Below are 19390 nucleotides of genomic sequence, written 5' to 3' on the forward strand. Positions count from 1 at the left end.
TGGTGGGAGCTGTGATCAGATGCCAAACCCAAAACAGGCTTCCGTAGGATTTTCCTTGTACCGGTACAGGTAGTCCTCGACTTACGACCACAATTGAACCCAAAATGTCTGTTGCTAAGCGAGACCTTTGTTAAGTGGATTTTGTCCATTTTATATGTGGGCTTCAAAAGTTTTAGCTGCAGGTTCTCTGCCCGGTTGCTGGGTGGGCATGGCCAGGGTGAGCATGGCCTTAGTCGGCCTCCTGCACCATGGTGTGGGGGCATTTTTGCCCTCCCCGGGCTCCGGAGGTTTTCCTCGAGCCTCCAGGAAGGCGAAAACAGCCTCCCCAGGCACTGGAGGCTCTCTGGAAGCCGGAAAAAGGTCCATTTCCGGCCTTCCCAAACTTCCGAGAGGCCCATTTTTGGCCCTCCCCGAGCCTCCGCATGTGCCCTGCACTTAACTGCATCCAAAACGGGCCACGTGGGGTCTCCTGGGAGGGGCAAGGTGGAGTGGGCAGGGCCAGCCAGGAGTGGGATTTGGGGGTTCTCTGAACTGCGCAGAAACTTAACTAGAGGTTCTCCGAAACCACTGCGAACCCCCAGCAACCCACTCCTGAACACAATCCCGATGCAGCTCTCAATAAAATCAAGTTTGACACCCCTGATCTAAAGTAAAAATTTCAGAGATTGTTTTTTTTTTCTTTTAATGATGATTTTGGTGTTATTGTTATTGTGCTGAGGTTGCCAGTCCTGCCATTGGTTAGGCTTGTGTGACTATATTAGAATTGCCAGCCGGTTTTTTAAATTTTGTTGTGTTCTGTTTGCAACGCGTTTTTCAGGTTGAACCACTATCTGGAGTTAGATACCAGTTGAATTCAGCTGGTGCAGAAGAAAAAGGATTTATTTATTTATTTGTTTGTTTGTTTGTTTATTTATCACATCTATATAGCCACCCCTCACGCGCAAAGTGAGGGAAAGAGAGAGAAGAAGAGAGAGCAATTTGTTGGGAGTCTCTACGTTTCTTTGTGAAACGTGAAGGAAAGAACTTGAGATGTAAGAAATTCAAAGGGGCAAAAAATACGACACTAACAGATTGGTCTGCCTCCCAGATTTCCCGTTGCTATTACATAACCTTGGGCAGAAATGAGGAACAGAACCTGAGCAAAAACCGATAAAAATAAAACAAAATAGCCTTCTAAAGTGGGAAGGAAGGAGAAGATAACAATAGTTACGACCAGTCTTTCCACAATTCTTACTTACCAAGTAATGGAAGGTGAGGTTGATTATGTCCAAACTCAAGAGAGGAGTTAACTACAGGTTTAACTGTATATAGATCATCCTTTATTCCCTCAAGGATCACTTAATTATCAACGCCATTCCTCTCCCACCAAGCCTATTATTTAAAACCTGACTTTATTTCTCCATCTCTTCTGCTGCTGCTTCGCTTTAGCCTTTCTGTTAAAATCATTCCAAAGTTCTTTTTAATATATCCCTATAAATTGCATATTCTTTTCCCTGGACACATGCCATACAACCACAGCCTCCTCTTTTAGAGAACTGGGAATAGTTTTCAAAGTCTGGAAGCATCTCAGGCTGCTTTACAAAGTTTAGCATCTACATGCTGGTGGGCAGAAGTGTCTGTAGGCTTTGGTCAAAGAAGATGTGCATTAAACTAAAAACAGACAGTGCTTGGATCACACTTTCATGACCAACCACCTGAGTTCTTGGATCACACGGTGTGGATACAGATAACAGATAATCAGAGTTGGAAGGGACCTTGTAGGTCATCTAGTCCAACCCCCCCCACCCACCCAAGTGGGAGATCCTACACCATTTCTGACAAATAGCAGTCCAATCTCTTCTTGAAAGTCTCCAGTGATGACGCTCCCACAACTTCTGAAGGCAACTTCTGTTCCATTGGTTGATTGTTCTCACTGTCAGAAAGTTTCTCCTTATTTCCAGGTTAAATCTCTCCTTGTTCAGTTTCCATCCATTGTTCCTTGTCTAGCCTACAGGTGCTTTAGAAAATAGCTTGACGCCCTTCCTCCCTGTGGCAGCCCCTCAAATATTCGAAGACCTCTATCCTGTCTCCCCTGGTCCTTCTCTTCACTAGACTAGCCAAACCCAATTCCTGCAACTGTTCTTCGTATGCCTTAGCCTCCAGTCCCCTAATCATCCTGGTTGCTTTTCTCTGTACTTTTTCTAGAGTCTCAACACCTTTTTTATAATGTGGTGACCAAAACTGGATGCAGTACTCTAGGTGTGGTCTTACTAAGGCTTTATAGAGTGGTATTAGTACCTCCCTTGGATACACTTAACTGTTGGGCAAACTAAGTTTCCATAAATCCCTTTTTCACCAGAAGGGCTGGTTCAGTAAGAGAAGCAGGACTAAATAGGTAATCCTTGAGGTATGACCACAATTGAACGCAAAATTTCTGTTGGTAAGTGAGGCACTTCTTAAAAGAGCTTTTACAATTTTTCTTGCCACAGTTGTTAAACCAATCACCACAATTCTTAAGTGAGGAACAAGATTGCTGAGTGGGTTCTCCATAGACTTTGCTCGTCAGAAGTTCTCACAGGGGGATGACATGGCCCTGGGATACTGCCACTGTCATAAATAGGAACCAGTAGCGGTATGCTACCCGTTCGGCTGAATGGGTAGTTTAAAAAAGCCTCCAATGATCAACTGAGTGGAGGGGTAAAGGCCTCCAATCAGCTGACAGGAGAAAGGAGACAAAAGTGCAGGATTGGCCCTCCCACCTTTGCGCTTTTCTCTTCTTCATCCTCTCAAACTCATTGGCACTGCAGGCCTCAGCTGGTGTGGGCAAAGCTGCACGTGCACTTTAAGTGCGCACGCGCGATCACTGAACCGGTAATGAAACAGGTAGGAACCCACTGCTGATAGGAACCATTTGCCAAGCATTCAAACGTTGATCACATCAACTCTGGGGATGCTGCCATGGCCGTAAGTATGAAAAAAACGGTCATGTCCCTTTTTTCCCGTACCTTCAAATGTTCTCTAAACAAATGGTTGTAATACAGGGGAAGACCTGTATTCCTTTCTGAAAAGATAGAAAAGCCTTAGGAACTCCGTATTTGGATATACATGAGGTTTACCCCCTGGCAACCAAAGCAGAGCCCTGCCATGACCTCCCAAATGGTTTCACTTGATGGAGAAAAGAAGAATTCCTTTTCCATGTCTTCCGTCGTCTTTGCCATCTCTTGCTTCTCCAAGTTCAGACTTGCCTCTAAATTGCTGATCTCTCCTGCCTCAAAGTCCTGGATGAAGAATGTAAAAAGAAACAAAACACACACACACACACACACAAACCCCTGTCAACTGGCTGTTCTAGTTCCCGGTAGGGGTGTCACCCCAGTAAGTGGCCTCCAAGTGCTGGGAAAGGGAAGTGATGGGTTAGAGAGTGGGATGGGAGGTATGGAAGAAAGCCCTCCAGGCAAGCAAGAAGCTGCTGAACAGCCAAGTCTAAGGAGGTGTGGCTGAGAAATGAGAAAGAACGCCCTGCCCGAGCCATCGACTTATATTTAATGTTTAAGCTGGATCTTTTAAGGACTTGACAGAAGCAGAACGTCCTCAAAACCGGCAAAGGGAAAGAAAAAAGAACCAAGGCAAGGTTGGGACTTGGACGACGTAATGATGGGTGCCTACCTTCAACTCGAGATGAGCCCATCTGTCCTTCTGGTGGCCTTGACGCTTTTCATGAAAGGTAGGAGATGGAAGATTGTATGGCAACTGCTACAGCTTCAGGATAAGCCATGTTGGAACCAGGAATGCTTGGGAAGGCAAGGGGTGGCATCTGGAAAAGGCTTGGATGAGGAGATGAAAACCTCTGTCTTGGTTCAGTTCTCAGGAATGGTACTTTGTGTATCTACCTGAAATCCTGTCATAAGGAAGGGATTGGGGATATAACATGAGAGGCCCCTCCTTAGACATTTCAGCTCATTGCTAAGCCTATTTATAATAAATCTAAATTCTAGCACAGAAGCTAAACAAATCCTTAAATGAAAGATTTTTCCAGGGCATTAACCATACCAGGTTCAAATAAAGAAGTTTGCTTGGCATAAATACATGGAGGTGCCAAAACGGTTTCTCTAACGATCAACGCAATATTTTTTAGGCCGTGCTGTTGCAAATTTATGTCCGCTGCAGTATATATTTACTTTATTGTACCGGCTTTTTAATTGGTTTTAATTAATGTTCTGATTGTTCACCACTACCCAGAGTTATTTGTTTGAATGGGTAGCCATACAAGTTGAATAAATAAATAAATTATCTTAGATTGCTGTATGTCATTTCTCTAAGATAGTTCTTGTGGCAAATGTTTGTCTGTCTGTCTGTCTCTATCATTTGTCTATCTATCATCTATCTATAACGTCTACTTATTATTTATCTATGTTTCTATCTCAGTCTCTATCTCTATATCTGTTGTATCTATCTATCTATCTATCTATCTATCTATCTATCTATCTATCTATCTATCATCTATCTATCTATCTATCTATCTATCTATCTATCTATCTATCTATCTATCTATCTATCATCTATCTACCATGCTTACCATCTAGGCATATCATCTGCATTCCTATCAATTGATTGAAGGATAAAAGGCATTCTTTCAGTTTTTCAAAGGGTTAGATATTAGTTTCCCAAATAATTGATTCAGGCCCTCTTAATCACAACTTTCCTTCAAAAGGAAGTCTCCTTTCTTTTTTTTCTGTCTTGTTTTCTATCATGAAATAATAGAGGCCATTGTCTACTTGTGAGCTGAGATGTGCAACTGAAAAAGCCAGGCTGATGAATTGCAAGGACAGTTATATTATTCAACTCAGCGATGTATTTTGTTTTCATGGCATATGGCATGGTTTCATTTACTCCCTTCATGTACTTTTCAGCATTCTTTGGACAATATGGCAGTTCCATGGTATAATTGTTTAAATTGTTTAAAGGGAGGATGAAAAACAACAGCTGTAACTCTATTTCAGAGTTTCTTCACCTCAGCAGTTTTAAGAAGTGTGGACTTCAACTCCCAGTATTCCCCAGCCAGCCAGTCTGCCTGGGGGATACTAGAAGTTGAAGTCCACACAACTTAAAGCTGTTGAGGGTGGGAAACTCCTACTCTATTTGACTGAGTGCACAAAATGGCAACCCGGTTTTGGTCTCTTCCCCATACAAGTTGGGAAAACCAGAAAGGCATCTGGGTTCCTCATTATCCCCAGCAATTGGAAGACTGAGAGATATGGCAACCATGAATCTCATTGAGCAAGTGATCACTTCTGTAGGTAGACCCATCAGGAAAAGGTCATCCATTGAGCCTATGAAGCTGAAGAGGATTTTACCACAGCTCTCTGAACCACACTGAAGATCTGAGGAAACAGGATCTTGGCCTCCATTCTCTTCACCTCATAAAGAGTTGATAGAACCAACCATTTCCTCAAAGGCAAGAGCGGGATGACATCACAAATGTCATGAGGTCATTGTACAAATGACAAGAATTTTGGAATGGACATAATTTGTAGAATTGACCTACATGATGTCATTGTGGCTTCTAATGCATGCCAAGGCTGGCAGTCTCAGATCAACAGGCAATGTCTTACCATCTGAGGAAAAAATGTGGCTTTTTTTATTTAGTCAAGCCCTTATTCTGTTCCAAAATTAACCCCAAAGGCCAAAAGGAAAGAAAACCATAATAAATAACAAAACAAACCATGGTTTAGGTTTTTTCCTCTTCTCCAGTAAGCCTCCAGTATGGCCAATTACAGCTAGCTATTTCACATAAGCCTGCTGTATACGTGTCTATGCAATATTTTACAAAATGGGGAGAAAGGCTAGAAGAAATATTGTTTTAGGACATTTAACCTTTGTTTCTGAAAAACTAGAAAGAGTGCTTAGAAATAAAATTAAGATAGCTTCAAAACAAGAAAATATGAGTGCTGAATAGAAGGGGATTCCAAACATATTCTAACTCATACCTGCCTCAAACAGGATACCTCTTCCATAGGAGGTTTGACCCTACCGGAATCAATGAGTCCTTTCAAATCTAAGGCCTCCTTCTCAAGACTTTTTTTTTTCTGAGGATAGATAGTTCTTTTAGGGTTACGCAACACAGAGTTCACCGGTAGCTTTGTCAGCAAAGAATCATCATTATGCCAACAACAGAAATTCCAGAGTGAACAAAGTTACACAATCATCTAACTTAGCTTCCGAGATCAGACGAGATCAGGCGTTTTCAGGGTAGAAAGCTCAACTGGGAAAATCATTTCAATAACCCACTTTAGAGTTATCTAATTCGGCTTCCTGTCCAGAACTTACTTCTAGTGTGATGTATCCGTATCCAGACCTCCAAAAGGATGATCTTTGCACTGTTATAGAATGAGCTTTCCACCTGGGTGATCTCACCACACTGTTTTGGTTTGATTCTTTCTGGCTATGTTTGTGGCTTATTGAAAACCACAGAAAACCTGGTCTTTCTTTGAACTGCTGCAGCTATGGGAAGCTTGTGGGTGACCTGCTTCCTCATTTGTAAGAGCTCTAGCTGCTCCCTGCCCCTCAGCCCCCAGATATCCTAACAGGTCTTTCAAGGAGAGAGGCAGCCGCCTGATGGATCGCTTCTTCCCAATGATGGGATTTCTTCCTCTTATTTACTCATTTGTTTATTTGCGTTTGGGCAGACAAATATAACATGAGTAAAGACATGGACGAAGGGGGCAAGCAGAATAACAGAATAACAGAGTTGAAAGGGACTTTGGAGGTCTTCTAGTTCAACCTCCTGTTCAAGTAGGACACCTTCTACAATTCCGGACAAATGGTTGTTCAATCTCATCTTGAAAACCTCCAGTGATCGAGCTCCCACAACTTCGGAAGGCAAGCCACTGGTTGATTGTTCTCACTGTCAGAAAGTTTCTTAGTGCTAGGTTGGTTCTCTCTTTGATCAATTTCCATCCATTGCTTCTTGTCCTGTCTTCAGGTGTTTTGGAAGCAGATGTTTCAGGTTGACCTTCTTTGTGGCAGCTCCTTAGACCACTGTTATCATGTCACCTCTAGTCCTTCTTTTCATTAAACTAGACATACTCAATTCCTGCAATTGTTCTTCAAAAGTTTTAGCCTCAGATCCCCTAATCATTGTTCTTCTCTGCACTCTTTCTAGAGCCTCAACAACTTTTTTACATTGTGGCGACCAAAACTGGATGTAGTATTCCAAGTGTGGTCTTACCAAGGGATGATAAAGTGGTATTACCACTTCACATGATCTTGATTCTATCCTTCTGTTTATACAGCCTAGGACTGTGTTAGCTTTTTTGGCAGCTACAGCACATGGCTGGCTCATATTCAAGTGATCGTCCACTAGGACTCCAAGATCCCTCTCTCAGTTACACCTATTGAGCCAAGTGCTGCCTCTTCTATACCTGCACATTTGGTTTTTCTTGCCTAAATATAGAACATTTTCCCCTTTGTGTGAAGGGTTAGGGTTAGGGTAGAGTGAGGAGCTTTTTTGAACTTCCAGCACTGAGGTAGGAGAGCAACATTTGTGCCTGGTTTTAGCATGTTAAGATCTGTGGATTGTCATTCAATGCGTCTTTCAAAGAATGAGGGAGTGGGAAAAAATGGGGTGCACAGAAGTGTCCTGCTAAATTAGCTTTAATTTGGATGACATGAATCAATCCATTATTCTATTAATGAAAGCTACTTCATGCTGTTTAAAAAGATTCTGAAGAAGCAGCTGTAGAAAGTTAGCACCCTCTCCTAGAAGAATGAATATTCTTTAATATTTTGAGAAATATTAAAAAGGCGATATATTATATTTCCCTGGCTGAGAAATGGAGGAACATGCCCTCAAAATGGAGGAACATGCCCTCAAAATCCAACAAAGGTAGGATTAGTCCTCAGCTACACTAGGAATTGCCCAAAGCCCCTTCATTGCATCCTCTCAATTGCACCACCCCCAGCAGTTCAAACTTCAACCAAACTTAGCTCAGACAAACGCCTAGGATTTGTACATGGCCCCATAGGAGTCTGACAACAGCCAATAGGATACATGTTCTTGCCCAGGAACAGGAAGTTCAAGTGCAAAGCCCAAGAGAAGGTATAAATACCTCCTCACACTCTCAATTCCATGTGGTCAGCTGCACCAGAGCTACAAACATGTGGTTCTCTGTTCATCAATAAATGGACCCTCTTTCCAATCAGCCTCCAGCCTCCATTTTGTCTCCAGTGCCTTTCTCCTGGCTTGGAACTGAACCAGATGGCTATCTCTTCCAACACAACAAGCAAACTGAGAATGCAGTTGGACACGCACAGTGCCGTGTTCCTCAGGTGCTCACACAGGTGGAAACATTCGTATGAGACTCCGTTTGGGCGGGGTCACCAGGATTAGTGAAATCGCCCACCCTGGATGAACAGGAGTGGAGAATGAAAGAGCTGAGAAGTGTTAGGGTTTGGGGATTAACCCCTAGCAGAGTATTGCAGCAGTAGTCAAGCCAGGCAGCCAAAGGAGAGCGGAAGGGCCCCAGAGTATGCACACACTGAACACAAACACTGTTTGTATTTTAAATAGTTTTTAATCCAGTTAGAGTTTAAGCATTGTCATTCAGTCCATTAAGTCATTCACAGTATTTCCATCCAGTAAGACTCACTAGTATAGTCCAAGTTAAGAGTCCTTGCAATATCTTTATCAGCCGATAAAGATATCTTCTCCTCCTCCGGTTTCACTCTCCAGAGAAACAAACGCTGGATATTCAGCAAACAGTAGCAAACAATAACAGTTCAGTCACAGGCACTCACAGTCAGTAATCACAGTTAGTCGCAGCAGCACACAGTTACAGTAACAGACAGTTACAGCCAGACAGTAATCTTTCCAGCTTCTAATGCTTCCTTATATTGTAACTTCTAACCGCACCCTTAATCGCTAATTGCCTGCTGCATTGTGCTTAAAGTGATAAGCACTTAAACCATGATATCTAAGTTTTATATATTTATTCACCCAAACCATATTTGGTATCAATGTTATACCTAACAAGAAGGATATGCAGGAGAAAAACAGGGCAGGAGAGGCTATAATGAAAAAGCAGAGACCTGCAGATTAAGGCAAAGAAGTAGGAGCAGGTGGAGATGCCTGGGAAGAAGAGCCAAAAGCATTCAAAACAAGATGAGCCATCAAGTGGAGGGGAGAAATAGATTATTATTTTCCAGGTTGGATTGGGGAGATGCCCAGGAGGAGGAGGGGGGGGAAACGCAGGGAGAGTCCTTTGTGGGTTAAGCATCTACTGTCAAATTACTAATATGCGAAATGTAGGTTTAGATGCTAACATCAGGGCCTGGCAGCTTGCAAATTCATTGTGCAAATTAGTCCACGAAAGAAACGGAGCCCTGAGTTTCCTTTAGGAGTAATTTCACTTGTGCAGTGTGATTAGCCTACAACCAAATCAATCAGTCATCGAAAGCATTTCTCTGCTTCCATTAGAGGCTACATTTGGATGTGATCTTGCGATCCTTATAATTTCAATCTCGGAGCTATTCAGGAGTCCTAGTGAAAACAGAATAACAGAATTGGAAGGGATCTTGGAAGTCTTCTGTTGTTGTTGTCAGTTGTGAAGTCATGTCCGACCCATCGTGACCCCATGGACAACGTTCCTCCAGGCCTTCCTGTCCTTTACCATCTTGTGGAGTCCCTTTAAGCTCACGTTGACTGCTTCAGTGACTCCATCCAGCCACCTCATTCTCTGCCGTCCCTTCCTTCTTCTATTGTCCTCAATCTTTCCCAGCGTTAGGCTCTTCTCCAGTGAGTCCTTCCTTCTCATGAGGTGGCCAAAGTTTTTGAGAAAGTCTTCTAGTCCTGCTTAAACAAGAAAGCCCATCCCATTTCAGACAAATGGTTATCTAATCTCTTCTTTAAAATCTCCAATGTTGGAGACCCACAACTTCTGAAGTCAAATATCCCTCATTTAATAAAGTTGTGATGAGCGGAGAAAGAGAATGGCCGCCCGAACGAAAGGCAATTTGGCTGTGGTCCTTACCCCACAGTTCATCTTGGCTTCATTGATGTTTCCCATGAAAGTCTACACCAGGGGTGTCCAACCTTGGCAACTTTAAGGCCTGTGGACTTCAACTCCCAGAATTCCACAGCCAGTTGGCTGTGGAATTCTGGGAGTTGAAGTCCACAGGCCTTAAAGTTGCTAAGGTTGGACACCTCTGGTCTACATCAGTATAATTTCACTCTTTTAATTGGGTTTTTCTCATTTTGGACATCTGCCCTATACAGGTGCCTTGGCTCTGGAATGCCACAGCTGTGTGGACTTGGGAGATGGTGGTTGCAGTCAGCAGCAGATGAAAAAGTTGACCTGCCCAAGCAATACCCATGTTTGTGTGGAAACCGTGGCTGCTGTGGAATGGAGTGAGTAGCCACAAATGCTTTTTCTGGCCCAAAGGGGGATGTTTTGGATTCCTTCTTTAGTTCTGCAAGTGCAAAACTTTGATTTTTTTTGGTTTCTCTGATGCTTTTCTCCCATGGCCAGGGTTGAGTCAGCAGAATAGTCTCACCAATAGTGAGAATGGGTGGCATATAAATTCAGTAAAAATAAATACTGGTAGTCCTCGATTTACTACCACAATTGAGCCCCAAATTTCTGTTGCTAAGCGAGACAGCTGTTAACTGGGTTGTGCCCCATTTTTCTACCTTTATTGCCACAGTTGTTAAGTGAATCGCTGCAACTGTTAAGTTGGTAACACGGTTGTTAAGTGGATCTGGATTCCACATTGACTTAGCTGGCCAGAAGGTCCTATGACCTAGAGGGTCCTGCAACTGTCATAAATATGAGTCAATTGCCAAGCATCCAAAATGTTGGTCAGGTGACCATGGGGATGCTGCAGCGGTCATAAGTGTGGAAAACAGTCATTAGTCACTTATTTCAGCGCTGCGGTAACTTTTGTTACTAAACGAACTGTTGTAAGTTGAGGGCTACCTATATTTTCACGTTCATTTTGAGGGTCCCTTTCCACATCCCTGATTGCCAATAAGCTGGTGATGGATATTGGAGACTCTTTGCAGCCTCCCCGGCTTGCTGAATTTCCCAACGCCTGTACGTGTCAGGGTTCCATCGATTGCCCTAATTGAATCATGAGCCTCGAGCCAAGCTTCAAAAGAATTCAAAAGATTTATTAGGAGCAACATGTCCGGCACTAACCCGTAGGAAGCCAACTCTGAGACACATAATTTACTATCACCAATGACCCTTTTTCCCACCCCACCCCCACCCCCCTGGGTGTGTCATATATCAGATTCTCCAATGAAACACTGGGCTGGGTGTCATCAATCATGCTCTCCAATGAAAGATTTTCATGGGCAGAAGATCCAGTATCCTAGGCTACAAATCTCCACAAGATAAGCGTGGAATGTGCTTCTGGCCTTCATCTGCAACACTGCTCCTTCAGGCCTCTCCCCCTCCTTCTTATGGCACCTCGGAAACAGGCATAGGAATGATTTACGAGTTGACAGTACGTTCATGGCTCTTAGCTAAGTCCAACAAATTAACTTGGGTTAGGACAGAAGGGCGGGAGGCTACAAATTCTGGAGAGAAGGTGCCACACGTGGAGAGAAGAAGCAACATTTGCACACATTCCATGACCAACTTGTAACAGCTGGTACCCAGACTTCCTTCCCCACACACACACACACCTGCCCCACATCAGACAGCAAATGCTTTTTGTGGCTGGCTGGGGAATTCTGGGAGTTGAAGTCCACAAGGCCTTAAAGGCGCCATCTTTGGTTCTAAGCCATCTTATCTTCCTCTGTAACCTCTTTGCTCTTTCAGGTCACGGGAAGTTCTCTGTTAGCGAAAAGGGTTGCGGACTGGGCATGCCAGGAACCAACGACAAGGCGGTGGAAGTGCACGGCATCCTGGCCTTCTCTCAGCTGCATCAGTGCAACACAAGCCACTGCAACATTAAACTGGACATGAAAGAACTGCAGCTACAACCCATGGGTAAACCCCAGCCCACATAAGAATGATGTTTTTTCTTTTCTTTAAAGAAGATTGTTAGTTTTATCCACTGCTATGTCTCTGGGGAATAGTGGAATATTTTCACAGCATCCTTAATAAGCTGGGAGGATTGGTGCAGTGGCCTAGAGGTGAAGCTCTCGCCTCACAATCAGAAGGCTGTGAGTTCAATCTTAGGTAGAGACAGATATCTCTCTCTGGGCACATGAGCATCTCTTTGCTTGGGGGGAAAAACTCCGCATTGATGACAGGAAAGGCATCTGGCCAGTAAACAATTCAGCTCCATTCAGTTGCCCCGATTCTATCCCGCAAGGGATTGTGGCATCATTAAAAGAGGATAGTCCTTAATAAACTGGGACTTTCCAAATATGGATTATCCCCAGCTTGTAAATTAAGTAAATTGTAAATAAAATACATTCTAAGTCTCCCATAGGCATGAAAACCGGCTGGGTGATTTTGGGCCAGTCTATCTCAGTTCAACTCTGTGAGCTGCTGTGGGGAAATAGAAGGCAGAAGTCTTAGATATGTTCACTGTCTTAAGTTATATATAAAAGGGTAGAATAAAAATATAATCATGATAATAATAACAACAACACAACAATAATAGCAATAATGGGGAATACTGTGAGGGGAAAAAATACAGGAATGGAAAAAAAAAAATACAGGCTGGCTGGAGAATTCTGGGAGTTGAAGTCCATGCATCTTAAAGTTGTCAAAGTTGAGAAACACTCATCTAGATAGCCACAGAAAATTACATTGATGTGTTGCCATAGAAATGAGCTCACCTTCAGGGAATATTTGTCTTTTGTCATCCTGAGGCCTGCAAACAATGGTTACAATGCTTTGTGTAAAACTTACAATAACCACAAAGCCAGTTAACCTAGAACAAAAGGGCCAAGATGTTTCTTCAGCCATGCCTTTGTGTTCTCAGGCTAAGAGCTTTTTTTGCCTAGTGTGCAATGCTTGTAATGGTTTTGTTTACTTAGGTCTCTTTCTGGGGAAGGAAAGGTGGGGTACAGCTGAATCAATAACTAACAGAGGCAGTCTATTTAAATTTAGGACTGGTTTCAAAAGCCTCTTTTGGCTAATCTTGGTGCTAGGTTTAAGAAAAAAATATAAATACGCCTGGCCCAACGCAGTTCAAGTGCTTCTTCTGGAATTCATCCAATGTAAAGTTCGTATCTTTTCCATCCTTGATAATGCTATTTCCCCCACACATACACACCTTTTTTTTAATGGCTCTATCTCCAGATAACGTGAGTGCGCAGATTCCCAACGGAGTGGAATGCTACAGCTGTGATGGAGACAACTGCACAACAGAAAATTCTGCCATTGTCAAGTGTTATGATAATTTCCGGGGTTGTTTCCATGGCAATGTCACCATGAAAGCAGGTGAGACCTCTGAAGGTCATTAAAAAAAATGTGACTAATTTGGCTGTCTTGGGATTCCGGAGACCGACTGTAGGCCCTTAAATATGTTGGATTTCTTCCTGTCCTAGGAAAGGAGTGGGGAGATGGATTAATGGAGCTAAGAGGATGAATCAGTGCCTCTGAGTGAAGGCCATCATAGCCCAGCTGAAATAAAAATTGTTTTCTAATTGTGTAGGAAATCACGTTCTCCAATATATAGTAAAAAGGGATAGAAGCAGAAGTTAAAAGAGGGCATTCAGTCATGCTCGGAAAATGGCAAACTTTTAAGAACTATAATTATGCCATTTTTTAAAAAAAACTTTCTACTTATTTGTTTTTTTAAAAACAACAACACAGCATTTATATTTCTCTGCCAGAGATACATCCCTCCTTTGAATTTTCTTGTTTTTCAAAAAGTTACAAAATTGCTCCAGAGCTGTTGGGAAGAGAGATTTGACCAACTATTTGCATTCTTGACTTTTTAACAAAGATTAAACACAATGCATTGTTTTGTTGACCTCGACCTCAAAAAAAGCCCTTGGGTCTGGACACAAAGCGTACTTGATTTGGAATGGGGCTGGAGGGGAGGGAGGAGAAATAACCCTTTGGACCAAAACTGTAATCCTTGAAGGAGGACATCTGCCTCAAAGTTGCTTCTTCTCCTCTTTTCCAGGGAATTTTTCACTGACCAAACCCATCAAAGGATGTGTTCAAGATGGCGACTGTACCAAGGTCAGGAAAGGGAGTCCTGCCATCACCCTCTCGGGCTCCTGTTGCTCGGGGAATCTCTGCAACACGAACCTCTCCAACAAAACACACTTCTCCACCTCCATCCCAAGGCTGGCCTTCCTGCCTGCTCAAGAGACCAAGAACGCAACCGTCACTACCCCTTCAACGTACGTCCGGATCAACGCAGCCACAGCGGCGGCTTCCACTTCCGGCAAGCTCACCCGTTCTCTTGGTGTGAGCCCATCGGTGGGTGGCCCTCAGAAGGACCACAGCCACGACCACGGCCACGACCACAGCCACGACCACAGTCATGAAGAGGATGAGAACAACACCGTTGTTCAAAATAGGAAGGTGGTCCCTTCCGTGAACGTTGAAGAAAGACATGTTGGTGGGCCGAAGGGAGGTGTGGCAGGCTTGCAGGGCTCAGCCCTGGTGACTTTTCTGCTCCTTGGCTTGTGTCTGTGAAGGTGAACCAAGGAGTGAGTTGACATTCAACCCTCTCCCCCTCTCCTTTTTTTTTTTCTTCACTAGATCAAAGCCTATCGCGTACAGCTTTGCCTCATTTGGTACGATCTCTCACGCTCCAAACCGGAGGTTGGACTCTATCGTCCTGTTATTCTGTTTTACCTGCCTGTCCTAGGCCTCTTCTCGAGAAGCTGGCATTTTGGACGTAATAATGTCCTATTTATGACGTTTGAGTAATCGGAAATAAATTTTCCTTTGGTGCGCCTTCTCTATAACAGGTAGTCCTTGACTTACAGCCCTTCTTTGGGTGATCGTTCAAAGTTAACCTTCAAGTGTCCTTCAACTATTCCTTGCACTTATGACCGTCACAGCATCCAAAAAGTCATGTGGTCCAAATTCAGGTGCTTGGCAACGGGCAAATATTTGCAATAGTTGCAGCATTCCAGGGTGAGGTGGATCATCATTTGTGACACTCCCAGATGGTTCCTGACAAGCATAAGTCCAGGAGAGAAGCCAGATTCACTTAATGACTAGACAGCTCATTTAACATTTGCAATGATTTAACATGTGCACTTAACAACCATGGCCAAAAGAGTAAAATTGGGCATAAGGCACTTAACAAGCCCTTACTTAACAGTTAAAAAAAAAATCGGGTCTCAATTGTGATCTTAAATCCAGAACTACCTGTAACTTTATTTTTCACTGCTCTGATATATGATTCATCTCATGTTTATGAGCAGGGAAACCTGGTTTTGCTCTCCCCCAAAACAAACTCAAATTTCTTTTGCATGGGGTTATTTTCCTGCCCTCCTCTTCTAATGTGATTTTGTGCTGATCAGACTTCCAGGGTTTTGGTGGTTGGCATAAATTTTGATTTGACAGAGGTCAGAAAGAAGGTGCATGCAGTTGGACTTAAGCTGTTACTTAACGATGTGGAACCGACAACAGTGAATAAATCAGCTTTTTGCGTGGGCCCTAATGACTTAACCCTATCAAAGTGTTCTAGAAATCATGAATGCCAAAATGTGCCTGAGACCCAGGAGGTTTAGTTTAGTTTAGTTTAGTTTATTGTCATTGCACCTCGTACAACGAAATCAAACACCATCTCCAATGCACATCATGACCATGACCATGAAAATAAACGCAAACACACGTCCTTCACTCTCCACACATCGAACCGAAAACCCCTGACACCAGACCAACACTGCACTATACAGCAGAATTCAAAAGAGATACTGCCCTGGGATAGAAGCTGTTTTTCAGCCTATTTGTCCTTGTTTTTATTATCCTGTACCGTCTGCCAGATGGTAATAGTTCAAAAAAAGGGTTCCCAGGATGAGATGGATCTTTGAGAATGTTTTGAACTTTCTTAAGGCAGCGGGAGCTATAAGGCTCTTCCAAAGAGGGGAGAGGGCAACCAATGATCCTCTGGGTAATGACGTTAGCCTCTGGAGCACTGTCCTATCTGCCCTGGTGCAATTGGCAAACTCTACACAGGTGCAATAAGTTAAGATACTCTCTATGGTGCAGCAGTAGAAGGTCACCAGCAGTTTTTCATTCAGTTGTTGTTCCCTGAGAAGTCTCAGGTAGTATAATCTCTGCTCGGCCCTTTTGACCAGGGCTGCAATAGGTCAGGTCCTCTTTTATGGTAACATCCAGAAACTTAAAACTGGCCACTTGCTCCACTTGGTCTCCATTGATAAGCAAGGGCTGGATGTCTGATCTGTTCCTTCTATAGTCCACTATAAGCTCCTTGGTTTTATTGGTGTTAAGGACCAAGTTATTGTCTCCAAACCACGAAAGCAACTGGTCCACCTCATTTTGGTAGGTGATGGAAGTGTTTTGGTTGAGACCTTACACAAGGAAGAGAGTGTAGAGTTAGGTGGACTGTTGCCACTTGAATTTTAACTTGCATTTAACTTGGATTTTAAAATTTAACATTTGGATTTTAATCCTGAAATGCTGGAGTACAGCTATGAACGTCGAAAATCAATATATGTAGCTCTTTACTTTTTCAAGAGGATCTAACCTGACTTCAGTGAGTGAATAAAATGAATCAAACTATAACCCTCACAAGACAAATTATGCAAAATAGGAAACCAAACCTTTTAAGACGGCAATTTTAAGTACATACCATAATTTGCACACACAAGACATGTTTGTTTTCAACATTTGCAGGGGAGATGGATTTCGGGTTTTACCTTCTCTTACTGAATTGAACCTGGAGCCAAACAGCAAACATCTGCTCCATAAACTGAGATCAAAGCAATAGAACACCAAATCAAGGGATAAGACAAAGGTTGAAGTTTTGGCTAAGTTCACACAACACCCTAGACTAAACTCAAATGAGGGTTGTTTGTGAGTTTCTTTCCATCCATTGTCTTAGAATGTTATAATGAACCAGGTCATTGTATTAAGCCATAATACAGTTTATTCATTTGGTTATAGCATGTTACATGAACCTAGAAATTGTATTTAGTTCACTTGGGTGAAGGATGTGTTGTATGAACCCAACTACTGAATCTCAGCGGAAATCCCACCGATCCACCCCCCTCCCTTGTTGTTTCGAAGCAGGAACAAATCAAATCCCAAAAGTTTAAACACATCTGGTGCTGTTATTATTCATTCAGTTTATTTTGTTCCTGTTTGTAAAGAGTTGTAATTGTGACTCTTGCCAAAGTAATAATTTTCAAGGAAAACTGGACTTGGAAAGATATTAACAAATAAAGAGATTGCAACATGGCTGAACAAAGTGCCTTGCTTAGGAGATTTGCAGGGGTGTGTGTGTGTGTGTGTGTGTATGTGTTTGTGTTGCTTCTTGTTGCTCACCACTGTTATTATTTGCCATTTTCATGCTACGAAACAAAACAAGGAGAGAGATCTATATAATACCGTAGTATTTTTTCTTGTTTTGCACAACAAGAAAACAAGGAAGGAAGGAGGGTAAACCTGAGATTGAAATACCGTATGTGAGGTTTGAAAGAAGAGTTCAGGGTTCCTGTCCAGCAGTGTTCTAGAAGGAACCCTAGTGGAGATCAAAGGGAATGAGGTGCTACCTTCTAAAACCATCAATCTTTGATGAGCTAGGACAGTTTTTCTCAACCATGGCCACTTGAAGAGGTGTGGACTTCAATTCTCAGAATTTCACAGCTAGTATGGCTGGCTGGGGAATTCTGGGAGTTGAAGTCCACACCTCTTCAAGTGGTCAAGGCTGAGGAACACTGAGCCAGAAGACAAAGACCTGGTAGCTTAATGAAGGAATTTCTGGCTTTGTTCATTGCAGCATCACCAAGTCTAGGACTGTCCTACAAGTTTCTTTCAAGTGTAAATTCACCTTGTTCCTCCACAGTTAGATGGTGGGAGGTCCTTCTGAAATATTGCTCAAAGAAAGAGAATTTCAAGGGATTTCTGGACATGTCAGATTTTACCACATACAGAGCAGTCATTAGGTGGCAAAAACCTAGCTTTCTTAAAGCTTGCTTTGGCTTAGTGAGCCAAGATTAGCAAATACAAATAAAAATCTGGTTCCAAATTTCTTAATGGCCACTCAACTACTGACTACAATTTGGAGCCCAATTCAGTGAAATGATTAAACTGAGGGAAAAATAACAGAGGTAGGGGTTGTTTTTTTAAGGAGAAAATGTCTTTCAATAACTACAGATTTTCTTACATAACATAAGACCATGTTTTGTCTGAGGTTGACCAAGACCTACAGTGTAGAAAAGGGAATTGGAGAAGAGGAAGGAAAGAAGAATGGAGGCGTGGGATAGAGGATACAGGCTACTCTTGCACAAAAGAAACACTACACAACCTTGTTAAGCCCGTGTGGGAGGTTACTGTTAGTCATTCTCAGATTGTGCATGACTATCATATGCGGTTCTTCAGTTGTGTGTCTTTCTTCTATCTTCCTTGCTTAGTTGAAGAACGTATCATAGTTATTTTCTTGAAAGAAAGAGTTAAAATCTTTCATTTTTTCCATCCACTTGACCTGCACCCAGCAGACAGAGCTGGGTTGGCTGCCTGTAGTATAAAAATAAATAATAAGATATATTGGGCATAAATTAGATCAAGTTAACAACGTGGGTGGTTTGGTCTTGGTGTCAAGGGAATAAAGCTAAACTTTAAATGTTATCTTTCCCCAGATGAGTAGATCAGAAATTGTCTAGTAATTTCTTAGTAGACATTTCCCTAAGTTTTCCTAAGGGAAAACTCTTGACTACCAAAATTACTTAAGAACAAACTTTTTTAACACATAGACAAGCATCCACTTTCATTAACACAAAAATCCTAAACAACATAGGGAATGGCTCTTTCTGAGATTTGTCAAGATTAGTATTTTTCCACTTTGGCAGCTTGAAGATGTATGGACTTCAACTCCCAGAATTCCTCAGATAGCAAGGCTGATATAAGAGAACATTTGTATATTAAACAGTCCCATTCAAGTCAAAAATTGATTTCCCCCACAACTGAAAAACCAGTAGGCCAGGGATGGTGAACTTTTTATGGCTCACTCAGGAATTCTGGGAGTTGAAGTCCATAAGTGATAAAAGAGCCAAGTTCCTCCCCCCTCTAGATAAAAGCAATACACATTACTCTTAGGACTTGAAGAGGGCTGTTGTCACTTATCCGATCCATTTTCATGGAACGAAGCAGCAAATACATTTTATTTCATTTGGACAATTTGTACAATAAATGTTTGCTTTTCTGCATTCTGCTTCTTTTTGGTCAACAGCTGTACCAAGTAAATGTCAGGGTTCCAAATAATAAATCCACCGCATTGGTGAAAAAATTTATAGCAT

General features: G+C 42.5%; 1 protein-coding gene across 1 annotated transcript; it reads left to right on the forward strand.

Moving 5' to 3' along the window:
• The first annotated feature begins 3334 nt into the window (after positions 1–3334).
• On the forward strand, positions 3335–14866 carry LOC113421183 (ly6/PLAUR domain-containing protein 3-like). The gene is made up of 5 exons (XM_087971052.1): positions 3335–3703; positions 10253–10384; positions 11802–11972; positions 13239–13379; positions 14071–14866. Exons 1-5 carry the CDS (start codon positions 3631–3633, stop codon positions 14589–14591), a joined length of 1038 nt encoding a protein of 345 aa, XP_087827178.1. The 5' UTR covers positions 3335–3630; the 3' UTR covers positions 14592–14866.
• Positions 14867–19390: the final 4524 nt, after the last annotated feature.

Source organism: Notechis scutatus, chromosome 8 (genome assembly GCF_049901735.1).
Source record: "Notechis scutatus isolate UNSWTSFEM ecotype Mainland chromosome 8, rNotScu1.2, whole genome shotgun sequence".
In the NCBI taxonomy this organism is placed as follows: domain Eukaryota; kingdom Metazoa; phylum Chordata; class Lepidosauria; order Squamata; family Elapidae; genus Notechis; species Notechis scutatus.